This window comes from Moschus berezovskii, chromosome X (genome assembly GCF_049115385.1).
Source record: "Moschus berezovskii isolate FMDL1 chromosome X, NW_MosBer_1.0, whole genome shotgun sequence".
Taxonomy (NCBI): Eukaryota; Metazoa; Chordata; class Mammalia; order Artiodactyla; family Moschidae; genus Moschus; species Moschus berezovskii.
Window position 1 is genome coordinate 91,371,961 of NC_142488.1, and position 21,182 is coordinate 91,393,142.

A 21,182-nucleotide genomic window follows, 5' to 3' on the forward strand; every position below is an offset into this window, starting at 1 on the left:
ATGCCACTCTAGTGGCAGAAAGTGAAGAGGAACTAAAGAGCCTCTTGATGAAGAATCAAAGAGGGGAGTGAAAAAGCTGGCTTAAAACTCAACATTTGATAAACTAAGATCATAGCAACCAGTCCCATCAGTTCAGTTCAGTCGCTCAGTCGTGTCAGACTCTTTGCGACCCCATGAATCACAGCACGCCAGGCCTCCCTGTCCATCACCAACTCCCGGAGTTCACTTAAACTCATGTCCATTGAGTTGGTGATGCCATCTAGTTATCTCATTCTCTGTCGTTCCCTTCTCCTGACCCCAATCCTTCCCAGCATCAGAGTCTTTTCCAGTGAGTCAACTCTTTGCATGAGGTGGCCAAAGTATTGGAGTTTCAGCTTTAGCATCAGTCCCTCCAATGAACACCCAGGACTGATCTCCTTTAGAATGGACTGGGTGGATCTCCTTGCCTCACTTCATGGCAAACAGATGAAAGAATAGCATTGAACATGTGTATACCATATGTAAAACAGATGATGAGTGCAAGTTTGATGCACGAAGCAGGACACTCAAAGCTGGTGCTCTAGGACAACCCAGAGGAATGGAGTGGGGAGGGAGGTGGGAGGGGGTTTCAGGATGGGGGGACATACGTACACCTGTGGCTGATTCATGTTGATGTATGGTAAAAACCACCACAATATTATAAAGTAATTTGCCTCCAGTTAAAATAATTAATTTTAAAAAAAAGACCTGGTGCAGCCAAATAAATATTTTTAAACTATTGGAAAAAAACCTCAATATTCAATAAACTAAGATCATGGCATCCAATCCCATCACTTCATGGCAAATAGATGAGGAAAAGTAGAAATAGTGGCAGATTTTATTTTCTTGGACTCCAAAATAACTGCAGATGGTGAATGCAGCCATGAATTAAAAGATGATTGCTCCTTGTAAGAAAAGCTATGACAAACCTAGACAGTGTATTAAAAAGCAGAGACATCACTTTACCAACAAAATTATGTATAGTCAAAGTTAAAAAGGTTAAAAGTGTTAAAAAGTTTAAAAAATCCACCTGCCAATGTGGTGGACATGGGTTCGATCCATGCCACAGAGCAACTAAGCCTGTGCACTGCAAGTATTAAGCCTGTGCTCTAGAGCCTGGGAAATGCAACTACTGAGCCCACATGCCACAACTACTAAAGCCTGCATGCCCTAGAGCCTGTGCTCCACAGCTAGAGAAGCCACCGCAATGAGAAGTCCACTCCCCACAACTAGAGAAAAGCCTGTGCAGCAACAAAGACCCATCACAGTCAAATTAAACAAATAACAGTTTTTTAAAGTAAGATCACTTTTTACAAAATGAAAAATGACAAGTGTTAGCAAGGATGTGGAAGAAAATGGAGCTCTCATACACTGCTGATGAGAATGAAAAGTGGTCCAGACACTTTGGAAAACAGTTTGGCAGTTCCTCAGTAAGTTAAACATGTCATTACCATATAACTCTGCAATACTATTCCTAGGTACACACCCAAAAAAACTGAAACACAGGTGTTAAAATAAACATTTGTATAAATGAATTTTCATTGCAACACTATTCACAATAGCCAAAGGTGGAAGCAACTCAAATGCCCATCATCTGATGAATAAACAAAAGCGGTGAGTCCATACAGTGAAATATTATTCAGCCATGAAAAGAAATGAAGTTCTGATACATGTTGCCACATTATGCATGTGAAAGAAGCCAGACACAAAAGGCCACATATTGTATGATTCTACTTATGTGAACTATGCAGAATATTGGGCTGAGAGAAGAGGGGGAAGTGAGGAGCAACTGCTTAATGGGTGTAGGGTTTTCTTTTTGGATGATAAAAAGTTCTGAAAGTAGATATTGCTAAAGATTGCACAGCACTGCAAATATACATATTGCTACTGAATTGTATAATTTAAAATGATTAAGGTTTTAAGTATTATGTGTATTTTACAGAATAAGAAAAAAGCAGCAAACGTAAAACAGTTACCTTACCAAAACTTGTCTTACAGAGTTCTTAAATAAACCTGATAACACAAAAATGCAAAATATGAAAAGTTGTCAAAGATATTTGGTACTAGAATGACAAGATGCTAAGAAAAGAAAGAATCCTTATTAACGTCAAGGAAAAATCTGAGGTTTAGGGTAAAACAATCTAGTGTAGCTATTAGTCAGTATGTCTAGTCTTATGTAAATGGCTAATAGGGGTAGGGTTTTTCAAGAGGTATAGAACCCAGCAAGATTCAATTACTGTCTGACCCTAAGTCTATATCAAGAATCCTCAAGTTGAGGGAAGCTCAGTTTATTTCCAGACACAAGGGAAATGGATCTTTGTAGTCAAGAAGGGGAGAAATTAGAATTGTACTCTAGCTCCCCCATTCAGCTCAACACACTCATTTTTCCTTCGTCTACACTAGCAGAGGCTAGTGAAAGTGAAAGTGAAGTCACTCAGTCGTGTCCGACTCTTTGCGACCCCACGGTCTGTAGCCCACCAGGCTCCTCCATCCATGGAATTTTCCAGGCAAGAGTATTGGACTGGGTTGCTATTTCCTTCTTCCAGGGGACCTTCTCAACCCAGGGATCTAGCGGAGGTCAAATCCCTTGTAGTGGGGTAAACCTCCAGCAGGGGGAGATGCTAAGTTATTCTAGATTCAATAGTAACAGAATTCTAAACACAACTAAGATTTTCTTACACAGAGCAGCTTAGAAAAAGAGTTAAGTAATTGAAATAAACTTAATTTTTACAATTCTCACCTGAAATTAAATAGGTTAATAAATTTTTCTTCAAGATTATCCATATAGAAATGTGAAAATTTCCCATTTCTATTTAAAATATCATTCACTCTGACCGTATCTTCATTCAGAATAAAGAAAATTAAATATTTTGTTAGAAACTCAGTTGCCCTTAATTTGTTTGAATATATCCATTATAATTATATTATATATTCTATTTTTGGTAGAAAAATATGCAAATACCTCTAAAATTGATCAAAACCTTTTTAAAGAGAAATAATATTAGTGATTTTTACCCACAATTTCATAACCTACTTCCACTTACCTATCTATACTTTAAAAATTGTTCCAGCTTATCTTTTTTCCTTGCTGATCCTAAAATATCTTCAATAAACATGCAAATCTAATATCTACCTTTAAAAATTCTTTAAAATATTTGATAGCTACACAGTTACCATATAAAATTCTCTTTGCATAGGCCTAATTTCCTAGACTGGAAGAGAACAAGGTATGAGAAGAGAAACAAACAGTGATTTTATGATAATTTTTTAAATTTGTTATTATGCAGTTAAGATAATCAATATCCAAACATGAGATCTTTAAGATTACTCATTTCATCCTTTTCCAAAACAGGACTTAAGACAGTTCGATAAGCTTTTTTTAAAATAACTTTAGTGATATACTTAATAACATAAAATTCAGTGGTTTTTATCATATTTACAGAGCTTAGAACACTTTTATCATCTTAAAAAAGAAACCTCATAGTGTGTCAGGCTGAGATCCCTGTGTTGTATAGCAACTTCCCACTATCTATTTTACAATGATAGTGTACATATGTCCATGCTACTTGCTCAATTTGTCCCACCCTCTGTGATGACCTAGAGGGGTGGGATGGGGGAAAAGGAGGGAGGCTCAAGAGGGAGGGGACTGATTTGCATTGTTCTGTGGAAGAGACCAACACAGCATTGTAAAGCAATTTTCTACCAATTAAAAGTTTTTTTAAAATGAGAATTAAAAAGAAAACCTCATATCCATTAGCAGTCACTTCCTGTCTTAGTCCTTTGGGGCTGCTATAACTGGCTAGCATATAAACATGAAGTTTATTTCTCTTAGTTCTGGAGGCTGGGGAGTCCAAGATCAAGGTGCAGAAAGATACAATGTGTCTGGTGAGGACCAGCTTCCTGGCTCATAGACAGCCATCTTCTTGCTATAACCTTACCTGATGAAAAAGGCAAGGAAGCTCTCTGGGGTCTCTTTTATAAGGGCATTCATCCTATTCATAAGAGGTGCACCCTCATGACTTGATCACCCTCAAAGGCCTCACTCCAAATATTGCACTGGGAATTCAGCATATAAAATTTGAGGGAACACAAACTTTCAGTCGGTCAGTTCAGTCGCTCAGTTGTGTCTGACTCTTTGCGACCCCATGGACTGCAGCATGCCAGGCCTCCCTGTCCATCACCAACTCCCGGAGTTTACCCAAACCCATGTCCATTGAGTCGGTGATGCCATCCAAACATCTCATCTTCTGCCATCCCCTTCTCCTCCTGCCCTCAATCTTTCCCAGCATCTGGGTCTTTCCAAATGAGTCAGCTCTTTGCATCAGGTGGCCAAACTATAGCAGTTTCAGCTTCAACATCAGTCTTTCCAATGAACACCCAGGACTGATTTCCTTTAGGATGGACTGGTTGGATCTCCTTGCAGTCCAAGTGACTCTCAAGAGTCTTCTCCAACACCACAGTTAGAAAGCAGCAATTCTTCTGCACTCAGCTTTCTTTATAGTCCAACTCTCACATCCATCCACTGGAAAAACCATAGTCTTGACTAGATGGACATTCATTGACAAAGTAATGTCTCTGCTTCTAAATATGCTGTCTAGGTTGGTCATAACTTTCCTTCCAAGGAGTAAGCGTCTTTTAATTTCATGGCTGCAATCACCATCTGCAGTGATTTTGGAGCCCCCCCCCCAAAAAAGTCAGCTACTGTTTCCCCATCTATTTCCCATGAAGTGATGGGACCAGATGCCATGATCTTAGTTTTCTGAATGTTGAGCTTTAAGTCAACTTCTTCACTCTCCTTTTTCACTTTCATCAAGAGGCTCTTAAGTTCTTCTGTGCTTTCTGCCATAAGGGTGGTGTCATCTGCATATCTGAGGTTGTTGATATTTCTCCTGGCAATCTTGATTCCAGCTTGTGCTTCCTCCAGCCCAGCGTTTCTCATGATGTACTCTGCATATAAGTTAAATAAGCAGGGTGACAATATACAACCTTGACGAACTCCTTTTTCTGCCAGGCTCCTCTGTCCATGGTATTCTGCAGGCAAGAATACTGGAGTGGGTTGCCATTTCCTTCTCCAGGAGATCTTCCTAACCCAGGAATCAAACCCATGTTTCCCCCATTGCAAGCAGATTCTTTACCAGTGAGCCACCAGGGAAGCTCAAGGTGATAGTAATGATGAATCTAAAACTAGAAGCAATGAAAGGTTTTCTTAACATCCAGCCTTCAGCTCTGTGCACCAAAGCAAACTAGATAAGCTAATATTCTTCATGACAAGCTGAAAAGGTCTGCATTCCTGTACATACTTTAAAGCGGACTTTAATTCACATACACTATTATGTTCCTTGGGAAGATATGCTCTTCTGAGTATTATAAAAATAGAGCGTTAATGATGTCAATGATACATTCTGTTAAACACTACTGCCCATTGTCTTAGATCAGGCTGCTATATAATAAAAATATCACAGACTCGGTGGCTTTAAAAAACAAATATACTTCTCACAATTCGGAAGGCTAAAATTCCAAGATCAGGGCATCAGCATGCGTCTTCTTCCAAGCTTGTAGACAGCAGCCTTCCCTGATGGATATTCACACAGGGAAGGGAAAGATGATCTGTTGTCTTCTCCATTAAAGGCACACCTGGACTTTCTGGGTCTCCTGGACTCCTGGGCCTGGGACCCAGGAGAAAGGATCAGTGACCCCACAAGAGACTGAGCCAGACCAGCCTGCGAGTGTTTGGGAGTCTCCAGTGAAGGCACGGGTTGACAGTGACCTGCCAGGGGGTCAGGGACACTGACAGCAGCAGTCCTGGGAGGCGTGGCATGCTGGCATAAGTCCTTTTGGAGGGGGTCACCATTACCGCCATAATCCCTACAATTGATGAAGAACTGACACTTCTGAATTGTGGTTCCGGAGAAGATTCTTAAGAATCTTGGACAGCAAGGAGATAAAACAAGTCAATCCTAAAGGAAATCAACCCTGAATATTCATTGGAAGGACTGATGTTGAAGCTGAAGTTCCAATACTTTGGCCACCCAATGTGAAGAGACAACTCACTGGAAAAGACCCTGACGCTGGAAAAGACTGAGAGCAGGAGGAGAAGGGGACGACAGAGGATGAGATGACTGGATGGCATCACCAACTCAATGGACATAAGTTTGAGCAAACTCCGGGAGATAGTGAAGGACAGGGAAGCCTGGCATGCTATAGTTCATGGGGTCACAAAGAGTTGGAGACAACTTGGTGATTGAACAAGAACAATTCCTACCATAGTTTGGCCTCAGGCCAAATTACAGGGAGGGAACACAAACCCATCCATCAGCAGAAAACTGGATTAAAGATTTACTGAGCAAGGCTCTGCCCACCAGAGCAAGATTCAGTTTTCCCCACAGCCAGTCCCTCCTATCAGGAAGCTTCCACAAGTCTCTTATCCTTATCCATCAGAGGGAAGACAGAATGAAAACCACAATCACAGAAAACTAACCAAAATGATCACATGGACCAAAGCTTTGTGTAACTTAATGAAATTATGAGCCATGCCGTGGAGGGCCACCTAAGACGGATGGGTCATGGTGGAGAGTTCTGACAGAACGTGGTCCACTGGATAAGGGAATGGTAAACCACTTCAGCATTTTGCCTTCAGAGCCCCATGAACAGTATGAAAAGGCAAAAAGATATGACACTGAAAGATGAACCCCCCAGGTTGGTAAGTGTCCAATATGCTACTGGAGAAGAATGGAGAAATAGCTCCAGAAGGAATGAAGAGGCTGTCAAACTAGAAATGATGCTCAGCTGTGGATGTATCTGGTGGTGAAAGTAAAGTCAGATGCTGTAAAGAACAATATTGCATAGGAACCTGGAATGTGAGTTCCATGAATCAAGGTAAATTAGAAGTGGTCAAACAGGAGATGGTAAGAGTGAACATCAACATTTTAGGAATCAGTGAGCTAAAATGGATGGGAAGGGGTGAATTTAATTTAGATGACCATTATATCTACTACTGTGGGCAAGAATCCCTTAGAAGAAATGGAGTAGCCCACATAGTCAACAAAAAAGTCCGAAATGCAGTACTTGGGTGCAATTTCAAAAATGACAGAATGATCCTGATTCGTTTCCAGGGCAAACTATTCAACATCACAGTAATCCAAGACTATGCCCCAACCACTAATGCTGAAGAAGCTGAAGCTGAATGGTTCTATGAAGATATACAAGACCTTCTAGAACTAACACCAAAAAAGATTTGGTCCTTTTCATCTTAGGGGACTGAAATGCAAAAGTAGGAAGTCAAGAGAAAAACAGATAACAGGCAAGATTGGCCTTGGAGTACAAAATGAAGCAGGGCAAAGGCTAACAGAGTTTTGTCAAGAGAATGCACTGGTCATAGCAAACACCCTCTTCCAACAACACAAAAGACAACTCTATACATGGACATCACCAGATGGTCAATACCAAAATCAGACTGATCATATTCTTTGCAAAGTCAAGGATGGAGCAGCTCTACAGAGTCAGCAAAAACAAGGCTGGGAGCTGACTGTAGCTCAGATCATGAACTCCTTCTTGCAAAATTTAGACTTAAATTGAAGAAAGTAGGGAAAACCACTGGGCAATTCAGGTATGACCTAAATAAAATCCCTTATGATTATCCAGTGGAAATCACAAATAGATTCAAGGGATTAGATCTGATAGACAGAGTGCCTAAAGAATTGTGGATGGAGGTTTGTAACACTGCACAGGAGGCAGTTATCCAAACCATCCCAAAGAAAGAAAGCAAGAAGGCAAAGTATTTGTCTGAGGAGGCCTTATAAATAGCTGAGAAAAGAAGTGAAAGGCAAAGGAGAAACCAAAAGATATACCCAACTGAATGCAGAGTTCCAGAGAATAGCAAGGAGAGATAAGAAAGCCTTCTTAAGTGAATGATGTAAAGAAACAGAGGGAAACAGAATGGGAAAGATAAGAGATCTCTTCAAGAAAATTAGAGATACCAAGGGAACATTTCTTGCAACAATGGGTACAATAAAGGACAGAAACGGTATGTACCTAACAGAAGCAAAAGAGATTAAGAAGAGGTGGCAAGAATACACAGAAGAACTATACAAAGAAGGTCTTAATGACCCAGATAACTATGATGGTGTGGTCACTCATCTAGAGCCAGACATCCTGGAGTGTGAAGTCAAATGAGCCTTAGGATGTATTACTACAAAGCTAGTGAAGGTGATGAAATTCTAACTGAGCTACTTAAAATCCTGAAAGATGATGCTGTTAAAGTACGGCACTCTATGTCAGCAAATTTGAAAAACTCAGCAGTGGCCACAGGACTGGAAAAGGTCACTTTTCATTTCAATCCCTAAGGGCAATGCCAAACAGTGTTCAAACAACACTGTACAAATGAGCTCATTTCACATGCTAGCAAGGTAATGCTTAAAATCCATCATGCTAGGCATCCACAGTACTTGAACTGAGAACTTCTAGATGTATAAGCTGGATTTCGAAAAGGCAGAGGAACCAGAAATCAAATTGCCAATATCCGAATCACAGAGATAGCAAGGGAATTCCAGAAAAACATCTTCTGCTTCACTGACTACATGAAAGCCTTTGACTGTGTAGATCACAATTAACTGTGGACAATTCTTAAAGAGATGGGAATACCAGACCACGTTACCTGCCTCCTGAGAAACCTGTACACAGGTCAAGAAGCAACAGCTACAACTGGACACAGAACAATGGGCCAGTTCAAAAATGGGAAAGGAGTACATTAAGGCTGTATATTGTCACACTGCTTATTTAACTTCTATGCAGAGTACATCATGCGAAATGCCAGGCTGGAACAAAGATTGCCAGGAGAAATAACAACTGCAGACACGCAGATGACACCCTAATGAAAGAAAGCAAAGAGGAACTAAAGAGCCTCTTAATGAAGGAGAAAGGGGAGAATGAAAAAGCTGGCTTAAAACTCAATATTCAAAAAATTAGGTCAATGGCATCTGGTACCATCACTTCATGGCAAATAGATGGGGAAACAATGGAAACAGTCAGTGACACACTTTATTTTCTTGGGCTCCAAGATCACTGTGGACAGCGTCTGTAGCCATGAAACAAAAGACACTTTTTGTGAAGGAAAAGCTATGACAAACCTAGACAGTATATTGAAAAGCAGAAACATCACTTGGCCCACAAACGTCTGTATAGTCAAAGCTATGGTATTTCCAGTGGTCATGTATGGATGTGAGAGTTGGATCATAAAGAAGACTGAGTGCCAAAGAATTGATGCTTTCGAACTGTGGTGTTGGAGAAGAGTCTTGAGAGTCCCTTGGACAGCAAGATCAAGCTAGTCAATCCTAAAGGAAATCAAACCTGAATACTCACTGGAAGGACTGATGCCAAAGCTGAAGCTCCAATACTTTGGCCACCTGATGCGAAGAACTGACTCACTGGAAAAGACCCTGATGTTGGGAAAGATTGAGAGCAGGAAAAGGGGATGACAGAAGATGAGATGGTTGATTGGCATCATCGATTCAATGGACAAGAGTCTGAGCAGACTCTGGGAGATAGTGAAGGACAGAGAACCCTGGTGTGCTGCAGTCCATGGCGCCACAAAGTATCAGACAGGACCGAGTAACAACAACATAAAGGCACTAACCCCATGTCATGAGAGATCCATCCTCAAAATCCAATTACCTAAGGTCCCACCTCTAAACAGAATCACGTTGAGAAGGAGGGACTGGAGTGACGACTTCAACAAATACATTTGAGGGAAACAAACATTCAGTCCATAGTGTCCATCTTTGTTAGAAACAGATCTTTTTTACATGACAGAAATATGGGTTCTCTGTACATTTGTGGCTTATAAGGTAAAGAATCTACCTGGAAAGCAGGAGACCTGGCTTTGATCCCTGGGTTGGGAAGATCCACTGGAAAAGGAAATGGCAACTCTCTCCAGTATTCTTGCCTGAAGAATTCCATGGACAGAGAAGCCTGGTTGGCTACAGTCATGGGGATGCAAAGAGGACACGAGTGAGCGACTAACACTTCCACTAAGTTTAAAAACCTAATAATTTAAACAAAGTGAAAAGTAGTATCAATTCAAAAAAGATCTTAAAAATATAATATCATAACAAGTGGTGCTGGGAAAACTGGTCAATCACTTGTAAAAGAACGAAACTACAACACTTTCTAACACCATACACAAAAAGAAACTCAAAATGGATTAAATGTAAGACCAGAAACTATAAAACTCCTAGAGGAAAACATAGGCAAAACACTCTCCGACATAAATCACAGCAGGATCCTCCATGACCCACCTCCCAGAATATAGGAAATAAAAGCAAAAATAAACAAATGGGACCTAATTAAAATTAAAAGCTTTGGCACAACAAAGGAAACTATAAACAAGGTGAAAAGACAGCCTTCAGAATGGGAGAAAATAATAGCAAATGAAGCAACTGACAAAGAATTAATCTCAAAAATATACAAGCAACTCTTGCAGCTCAATTCCAGAAAAATAAACGACCCAATCAAAAAATGGGCCAAAGAACTCAACAGACATTTCTCCAAAGACATACAGATGGCTAACAAACACATGAAAAGATACTCAACATCACTCATAATCAGAGAAATGCAAATCAAAACCACAATGAGGTACCATTTCACGCCAGGCAGAACAGCTGCTATCCAAAAGTCTACAAGCAATAAATGCTGACGAGGGTGTGGAGAAAAGGGAAGCCTCTTACACTGTTCGTGGCAATGCAAACTAGTACAGCCACTATGGAGAACAGTGTGGAGATTCCTTAAAAAACTGGAAATACGACCTAGCAATCCCACTGCTGGGCATACACACCGAGGAAACCAGAATCAAAAGAGACACATGTACTCTCCAATGTTCATCGCAGCACTGTTTATAATAGTGAGGACATGGAAGCAACCTAGATGTCCATCTGCAGACAAATGGATAAGAAAGCCGTGGTACATATATACAATGGAGTATTACTCAGACATTAAAAAGAATACATTTGAATCAGTTCTAATGAGGTGGATGAAACTGGAGCCTATCATACAGAGTGAAGTAAACCAGAAACAAAAATACCAATACAGTATACTAACGCATATATATGGAATTTAGGAAGATGGTAACGATAACCCTGTATGCGAGACAGCAAAAGAGACACAGATGTATAGAACAGTCTTTTGGACTCTGTGGGAAAGGGCGAGGATGGGATGATTTGGGAGAATGGCACTGAAACATATTATTATCATATGTGAAACGAATCGCCAGTCCAGGTTCGATGCATGATACAGGATGCTCGGGGCTGGTGCACTGGGATGACCCAGAGGGATGGGATGGGGAGGGAGGTGGGGGGGGGTTCAAGATGGGGAACACATGTACACCCAGGGCAGATTCATGTCAATGTATGGCAAAACCAATACAATATTGTAAAGTAATTAGCCTCCAATTAAAATAAATTTATATTAAAAAAATAAAAGGTCACCTAAAGTATATATATATATGTAACATCAATTTTAGAGAATAATTTTTCTATCTAATAAACTATTTTGTGATAAAGTATAACTGATATAAAGAGAATTTCTACTATGCTAATAAGTTTTTGAGGCACCATAGAGTTATCGTTTTTTCTTTCCAGATTGTCCCCAAGACCAAAGAAGTTATGACCAAAAAATGTTAGAAATCTAACAGCATTGTTATTGAATATTAAGTCAATATTTATAACATCGACAATTTTCCACAAATACTGGGTATTCTTTTTGTACAATTGGGAAAACAAACCACATTTTCTATTTTTTTCTTAGACATGTTTTGCATGCAAGCAAAATATTCTTATTTTGTTTTTCTTTGCCATGAAGATTCTTCAAAAAAGACTTTTCAAATAACTAGATTTGGCATTTTTGCACAGCTGTATATCTAATTTTAAGTGTGTTAAATAATTGATCAAGAGAAGAATATGATCAGAGGTACCCAGGGAATAATTATTGAACTTTTAAAAACGCAAACTAAGGGAAAAAATTTTTTTTCTCCCAGAATATAAACTTAAGTTTAGAGAAGTTTCTTCCATGATATGAGATTGTGAGGGGCTGAATTTTCATAAAAACTAATCAAACCCCTTCTCACAATTTAAAGTTCTACATGATCTTAAGGACCAAAATAATATGCTGTGAAAAACCATATGGGAAGTTACTTGGAGTACGAACTTAAAAGCAAAAGAAAATTTTCTAAATGACAAGGGCTACCCACTGGGGAAGCTATCAGATTTACTTCAAAGCAGCTAAAGCTTTTTATATACAGGTATATGTAAGCAACATTCCATACCATTAAATACCCCCTCCTTTTTGAAACATTTTCTTTACTTGGCTTCCAGGACATCAGTCTCCTAACTTTTCTTCTAGCTCACTAGTGAGTACTACTCAGTCTCTTGCTGGTTCCTCCTCTTCTCTACTTCTTAATATTGGCATGCTCCAGGGTTCAGTCCTTTGCCATTTTCTCTTTGCAAGCTTTACTAAGTGATCTCATCCAATATCATGGCCATGTAATAAAGACTCCCAAATCAATTCTGTCAGAACCAAAGTGTACCCTGAATTCTAGACTTGGATATCCAACTGCCTATTTAGCATCTCCAAACTAACATGACCAAAAACAGTCTCATGACTCCACACTCCTTCATATCTGTTCATCTCTCCATTCTAGCATTCACCCAGTTGCTCAATCAAAAAACTAGGTGTCATCCTTTACTCCCCTCCCCCCTTCATATGCAAGCTATCAGCAGAGCCTATCTTCTTCACCTTTAAAATATAGCTTAAATCCAGTATCTGACTACCCACCTACCCACCCCACCTTCCCCATCATCTACCACACTAGTCTAGAACTCTTGCCTGGAAAAACTGTAATAACCTAACTGCTCTGCTTTCCCCCTTAATCCTCTTCAATCTAAACTCTACACTGCAGCTCTATTGTTCAGTCGTTCAGTCATGTCCAACTCTTTGTGACCTCATGGGCCACAGCATGCCAGGCTTCCCTGTCCATCACCAACTTCCGAAGCTTGCTCAAACTCATGTCCATTGAGTTGGTGATGCCATCCAACCATCTCATCCTCTGTTGTCCCCTTCTCCTCCTGCCTTCAATCTTTCCCAGCATCAGGGTCTTTTCCAATGAGTCAGTTCTTTGCGTCAGGTGGCCAAAGTATTGGAGCTTCAGCTTTAGCATCAGTCCTTCCAATGAATATTCAGGACGGATTTCCTTTAGGATGGACTGGTTTGATCTCCTTGCAGTCCAAGGGACTCTCCAGAGTCTTCTCCAACACCACAGTTCAAAAGCATCAATTCTCTGGCACTCAGCTTTCTTTATAGTCCAACTCTCACATCCATACATGACTACTGGAAAAACCATAGCTTTGACAAGACAGAAATTTATTGGCAAAGTAATGTCTCTGCTTTTTAATATGTTGTCTAGGTTGGTTGTAGCTTTTCTTCCAAGGCACAAGCGTCTTTTAATTTCATGGCTGCAGTTACCATCTGCAGTGATTCTTGAGCCTAAGAAAATAAAGTCTGTCACTGTTTCAATTGTTTCCCCATCTATTTGCCATGAAGTGATGGGACTGGATGCCATGACCTTTGTTTTTTGAATGTCAAGTTTTAAGCCAGCTTTTTCACTCACCTCTTTCATCAAGAGGCTCTTTAGTTCTTCTTCACTTTCTGCCATAAGGGTGGCATTATCTGCATGTATGAGGTTATTGATATTTATCCCAACAATCTTCATTCCAGCTTGTGCTTCATCCAGCCTGGCATTTTGCATGATGTAATCTGCATGTAAGTTAAATAAACAGGGTGACAATATACAGCCTTGATGTACTCCTTTCCCAATTTGGAACCAGTCTGTTGTTCCATGTCCAGTTCTGTTGCTTCTTCTTGACATGCATTTTCAGGAGGCAGGTAAGGTGGTCTGGTATTCCCATCTCTTGAAGAATTTTCCAGTTTGTTGTGATCCACAATATCAAATTATGCCACTCCTCAGCTCTCCGTCCTTCTAATAGCTTCCCATTACATATCCATACCCGGCTACAAGGATCGTCATGAACTACTCCCTGGCTTTCTCCCATTTCATTTCTTATCATTCCTTTAATCACTAGGTTGTAACCCTACTGGCCTTTGCTATTCCTCAAACATGCCAAGTAAGTTAACATTTTCAAACCTTTTTACTTGCCTTTACCTCTTCCTAGAATGCTCTTTTCCCCAATATTCACATGGTTCATACACTTATTTCATTAGGTCCTCTGAATATGTCACCTCTTCAAACAGGCCTTCCTTAAGCATCTTACGTTGCAACCTTCACAGACATGTATATATCTTCATGTATAATTTGGTGGAAGGCAGAGTCTGATGATGAAGTCATTTTTCACTTGCGGGCTATAAGAACCCAGATCCTACAAATCAAAGTTGGCCACATTGAAGCTCTCCTGAGCCATGGATAGAAAGACAATTTTAAGTACTCCCTGAAGATGGCAGTCTGTTGCTGAAGCAAACATGGAAATTCAATGAGCCACTGGTCCTCTACCAATGAGAAAGGAATTTAGTCCCATACACTCAGTTTGTTTCTGTCCCTATTCTTTGCTTTTTCTTTATAGCATCTGATATTATACATCTATTTAAAACCTGTATTATCTGTCTTCTCCAATGGAGAAGTAAATTCCACAAAAGCAGGTACTATATAACCAGCACACAGAAGAATTCACAGCATATGGTAAGCCCAGTAAATATGTATAAAATAAAAAATGAATTAATAAATAGGATTCTAGTCTAACACCTTCCAATAATATAGTTCAGGGATGTTTTGCTTTACAGGAAAAAAAGAACTGTAATGTGCCCTTAAATACAAAAGTAAATTCAGCTTGATTTCTCTCAAATGATACAAATTTTATTAAAAGAATTTTTCTGTAGCACTGAAGCAAAATTCTGTGGTAAATTTTCAGCAAGATATTCTAGCTATTATAAAAATTTTTTAAAGCTTCAGAATTATTCCTGAAAATAAGTTAGCTAATTTATTTGAACCTAAACATTTAAAAATGGGATCTATACATACACATACATGCACAAAATAGAGCAGTCTTGTGAAATCAAACTGGTAAAACTCCAGGAATGTGGATTATCCTACAGTTCTCTCCCTTTCCTTCTCTCATCAAATTGCTAGAAGACCAGCGAAGGCCCAAGAATCTACCAACTACATAAAGCCAGCTTTTGGAGTTAGAAATATATCCTAACTTGGGGTTGGTATGATTGTCCAAAATCAGTAGAAGGGCAACATTCGCAGAGGTTTCAGAGGCAGCTGAGTATTTTGCATAAATATGTCTGGCTTAGCTGCCACTGTATATTATCATCTGCTCTCTTCCATAAAAATGCAAATCATAGTTCACAAAAATGTGAAAAATCCCACCATACAATGGATAATTTTATGCATAATTTGGTGGAAGGCAGAGACTGATGATGAAGTCATTTTTCACTAGTGGGCTAAAGAACCTAGATCTTGAAAATAAAGTCAGTCACACTGAGGCTCTCCTGAGCCATGGGTAGAAAGGCAGTCTAAGTACTCCCTGAAGGAAGCAGTCTGTTAGTAAAACGAGTAAGGAAACTCAAGTTGAGCCTCTTGATCTCTTCAGCAACAAGGTAGTTTAGTCCCACATGCTCAGTTTGCTTCTGTCAACATTCATTTAATGTTGATCAGGTGAAGGAAGGAAAAAAAGCCCCAGCCCCTTTGACCCAATGCTGTCAGAGAGTGTGCATGAATCATAAAGTTAATGGATTTTCATTTTTACAAGAAGTGCATAAGCAGTGCCCACTCTCCTCCTAAACTAGCAATTGGGGATTCTAAAAGTGGTTGCCAACTTTGTAAAGCAGTTAACTCCTGCAAACAGTTTGCTACATGAAAAGTCAAAGGCTATACTTACCCTGTTCTCAGTTTTACAAAAGTTGATGGCAGCCACAGCAAAGAACGAGTAGCTAGTAAGCCGGGTGTACCTCTGCTCCTGTGCAAAAGGCCTGAGAAACTCTGAAGGTACACTTGTACACACATGGTCCAATGATGTCATCTCCATGGCAACCAGATGTCTCAGTTATCTTGTCTGGTGCCAGGTTTGGAGACCCCAGTAAAATTCAGAGGCTTGTAACTTGCCTGAGGCCAATGGTGGCTAAAATAGTATCACTCATCCAACATGGTCTTCTAGAATAGGAGTCAGGAAACTTTTCTATAAAGAGTTGTACAGTAAATATTTTTGGCTTTGAAGACCACAAAGTATCTGTCCCAAACACTCAGCTTTGACATCATGGCGAAGCCAGAAACAAGACATACATGCCCAGACACGACTGCCTTGGAGAGGGAGCCTGATTTCATCCAAGGGTCATAATTTGCCAACTCTACTCAAGAACTCTGCCATTTCCCTTCATGAAGTGGAATCTAATACCACTCCCCTTGAACTCGGGAAAGTGTGTGATTTGCTTGTGACCAAGAGAGTATGAAGGAACTGAGAGTGCATGATCTCCAAGGCTGCATCAGAAAAGGTGATGTTTTTTGTCCCTGAGACATCTGCCTGCCTGGAGCCCCAAGCCACCACAGAAGCATCCAGTTGTCCTTTGGCTGCCATGCTGTAAGGAAGCCCAAGTGAGCCACATGGAAAGACCACATGAAGGAGCCTTGAGACTCTAAGAAGAGGGGGGGATTAACTCAGTCAGCCTCCAGAGTTCTAGCCTTCCATCCACCCGACTACAAGTTTGGGAGAGACCCTGAGGCATAACCACCCAGTTGAAGCTCTCCCCAAATTCCTGCCTCCCAGAAATAGAAAGATTAATAATAAATGACTGCTATTATTTTAAGGCCCTAAACAAAAAAAAACTCAGAACACAGTCCCAAAACTAGTGAGTGGCAGATGTGAGATTCAAACCCGGGTTGGCTTGACCCCAACCCCACGTCTGTCCTATTACATGACTGCTAACAGAAGCCTTTTAAAAATATCGTGCTAAAACATCTGTGACATGAAACATAAAAAATAATGTTGATCAGGTGGTTTATGCTCTCTGCTCAGAGGACAGAAGAACGATGAATACTACTTCTTATGAAGTGTTTCAAGCCGTGTAACCCCTCTGAAAATAAATAGTCCAAATACCAGTTCCATTTCTTCCCCTGCAGGCACAAAAAAGGGAAAATTACTTATCAGGTATTTAGTTTTGCTTATTCTCTACCTCCTCTTCTTTACCTAGAAAAAGTTCCCAGCATCCTGGATGTGCATACCAAGAGTAAGCTCGAGGAGCCATGTTCTTTCTAAAACTCAGTCACTAAAGCAACATTCAAACTAGAGCATACCCAAAGCTTAAGGGCTAAATATTCCTTTTATTATATTAACAAAAAAATTTAGCTGTTCAGCTGAACAAGTACTGTGAAATGGAAATGGGTCATCATTCCTGCACTCTAGGAATTTAACATCTAAAGTACACAGCACAGGAGCAGACATTATTACATTACTGTCTATATTAAATATGTACACAGCAGAGTTTCTATACTGAGACAACTGTGTTTGGTTTTGTTACAGTCACACTTTGACTACATGCAAGCGTATTATAAAATAAGGTGATGTACAGATACAACAGCAAGAGTCAAACTACGAATAGTTTTACCTATGTAGAGGGTATGTGCCAGTGAAGTGACATAAAAGTCACTAGAATTAATTCAGAAAGCAAATACTTTACTTTGAATTTGCCTAGGCAGCAGACTTGGGATTGAGGGAAAGTAAAGGTATAAATTATTTTGATGAAATGAAGCTTAACCCCGCACAAGATGAAAATAAATTTCCTTACCCGAATAGAGCTCATGTTTACTTTCCTTTCTTCTGGGCATTCCTTTAAAAACAAAAAACAAACAAAAAAGGAAATGGAGAGAAATGAGGATGAAAATATTTGGTTAGCAGAAATTACCAGAAAATTAAGATGGCTCTTCACTGTCTGATTCATTTGCTATGTTCTATTCCTACCAACATTCTTGGAATCCTTTCGAATAAACACCCACTATAACCTTTCATGGGCTTCCCTGGTGGCTCAGAGGTTAAAACATCTGCCTCCAATGCGGGAGACCCGGGTTCGATCCCTGGGTCGGGAAGATCCCCTGGAGAAGGAAACGGTAACCCACTCCAGTATTCTTGCCTGGAGAATCCCATGGACAGAGAAGCCTGGTAGGCTACAGTCCACGGGGTCGCAAAGAGTCGGACACGACTGAGCGACGGAACGGAACGGATAACCTTTCATATTTTTCCCTAGAAGCACAAACAGAAAGAAGATAAAATCGCAATAGATAAAGTGAGCACCATGGCCTCATTTTTAAAAATTCTGGACTCAGTCATGGGTGGAGATGGAAGGTGTTATAGAAGGTTTTCCCTGAGGAATATGACTATCTGAATTGAGTTTTGAAGGATGAGGATGAAGTCTGGTGAGGCAGTCTGTGTACACAGTAGATTTCTGAAATTGAAATTCTTTATGTAAACTCAAGAGCCAGGTGAGCTAGCTAGTTATTCTCTGGCTTTAACTATCACCTACGGTACTTCATTGAAAAGCCATCAATTCTAACATCCTTTTTTATGAATCACTGAGAAAAAACTCCGCTGATCAAACTATGTATAACACAATTAGAAGTTTATATTTTACAATGAGTGAGTTTTAGATGTAGGCAGATTTTGAACATGTATCATTTTTACCAACATGAAATGGTAAATGAAAACAAACTTCAGTGGTGACAGTTATTTCTAAAACTTCACATTCAGAGTCTAACTCTTCTGAATTACTTTTCTACTCCAGGGTTGTGGACATCTATGTTTTGCTTCACACAGTATCATTCTCTGCGCCAGAGTGTGGATTATGCAGCATTTCTTAAAGGAACAGAAAGCTAAGGTGCTTAGGTTTCAACTGCAAAAAGCTAACTTACTTTTGGCCCTTGCCTCAAGGAAATGTCCGTAACATGTATGGTTCACCTCTTCCCTACCTTCTTCCTCTGAGTCATTTAAGGGTTTAAACAGTGCTCCAATATCATCTCCAATTCTCCCCCACGCTGCTGACATCCAATCTGCAAGGTCTGATTCTGGCAGTCTACCAGTACACACTTAAAACAGCAAATGACAACTCTATCATGATTGCTGCCTGGCTGACACCAATCACAAGATGCACCCTGATCTCGGAAAAGTTAAAAAGAAAAAAAAAGTAGTTTTGGAACTGATGAAGTATAGTCCATGCTGATGAATTTCATACTTATTTCTCGCATTCCAACACCTCTCTTGAGCTCTAAAGGTCCCTGTTTCAAGGTGCCTACTTACACTTCTTGGATATCTAACAGGCATCTCAAACTTAAGTAGGTCCTACTTAACTGATTGACTCTTGATTCTTAAAATGCCCTCTCCACAAAAACAAAATAACCTATCCTGTTCTTCTATCAGACAGTCAGTTCAGTTGCTCAGTCATGTCTGACTCTTTGCGACCCCATGAACCACAGCACAACAGGCCTCCTTGTCCATCACCAACTCCTGGAGTCCACCCAAACCCATGTCCATTGAGTTGGTGATGCCATCCAACCATCTCATCCTCTGTCATCCTCTTCTCCTGCCTTCAATCTTTCCCAGCATCAGGGTCTTTTCAAATGAGTCAGCTCTTTGCATCAGGTGGCCAAAGTATTAGAGTTTCAGCTTCAACATTAGTCCTTCCAATGAACACCCAGGACTGATCTCCTTTAGGATGGACTAGTTGGATTTCCCTGTAGTCCAAGGGACTCTCAAGAGTCTTCTCCAACACCACAGTTCAAAAGCATCAATTCTTTGGTGCTCAGCTTTCTTTACAGTCCAGCTCACATCCATACATAACTACTGGAAAAACCATAGCCTTGACTAGAAGGACCTTTGTTGACAAAGTAATGTCTCTGCTTTTTAATATGCTGTCTCGGTTGGTCATAACTTTCCTTCCAAGGAGTAAGCGTCTTTTAATTTCATGGCTGCAATCAGCATCTGCAGTGATTTTGGAGCCCCAAAAATAAAGTCAGCCATGTTTCCCCATCTATTTCCCATGAAGTGATGGGACCAGATGCCATGATCTTAGTTTTCTGAATGTTGAGATTCAAGCGAACTCTTTCGCTCTCCTTTTTCACTTTCATCAAGAGGCTCTTTAGTTCCTCTTCACTTTCTGCCATAAGGGTGGTGTCATCTGCATATCTGAAGTTTATTGATATTTCTCCCAGCAACCTTGATTCCAGCTTGTGCTTCCTCCAGCCTAGCATTTCTTATGATGTACTCTGCATATAAGTTAAATAAGCAGGGCGACAATATATACCCTTGATGTACTCCTTTTCCTATTTGGAACCAGTCTGTTGTTCCATGTCCAGTTCTAACTGTTGCTTCCTCTTGTTCCTTAATCTAAGTCACAATGGCCTTCCTTTTTTCCCTTGAATCCCTTAAGTACTGTCCCCACTGCCCAGAATGCTCTTCTCGCTATTTTTAGGCTTATTCTCATCTTATAGAAGAAATCTCAGATCAGTTGTCACCTCTTCAAACAGGCCTTCTTTGAACACTCATCCCTGACAACTCCCCAGTCACACACTCTCACACCACCCTGTTTATGCCTTTCATGGATTATCACATCTGCTTATTTCATTACTTGTTTATTGCTTGTTCTCATCAGAATAAACTCCATTTGGACAGAGATGGTAGCTATCTTCTTAAGCACTGTATTCCTAGTGTCAAAAGCATACTGTGTTGTGCTGTGTTTGGTCGTTCAGTCCTGTCTGTCTCTTTGTGACAACATGGACTGTAGCCTGCCAGTCTCCTCTGTCCATGGGGATTCTCCAGGCAAGAGTACTGGAGTGGGGTGCCATGCCCTCCTCCAGGGGATCGTCCCAACCCAGGGATTGAACCCAGGTCTCCCACATTGCAGGCAGATTATTTACCATCTGAGTCACCAGGGAAGCCCAAGAATACTGGAGTGGGTAGTCTATTCCTTCTCCAGGGGATCTTCCTGACCCAGGAATCAAACCAGGGTCTCCTGCATTGTTGGCAGATTAAGCCCACCAAAAGCATAGTGGACACCTAATATTTGTTGAATGAATAAACAAAGATATATCTAATTATTAGTTCAAAAGTAATTGATTAGAAAAC

General features: G+C 40.3%; 1 protein-coding gene across 1 annotated transcript in view; it reads right to left on the reverse strand.

Annotated features, from left to right (window-relative positions):
* Window positions 1–640: 640 nt before the first annotated feature.
* The window catches only part of CENPI (centromere protein I), a 70,570-nt gene continuing 50,028 nt past the window's right edge, over window positions 641–21,182 (reverse strand). The window contains exons 20-21 of the mRNA XM_055393391.2: window positions 17,857–17,898; window positions 641–17,185 (exon numbers count right to left, since the gene is read on the reverse strand). Of these exons, the coding sequence (XP_055249366.1) occupies window positions 17,084–17,185; window positions 17,857–17,898 (144 nt within the window). The 3' untranslated portion in view covers window positions 641–17,083. The remainder of the gene's footprint in view (window positions 17,186–17,856; window positions 17,899–21,182) is intronic.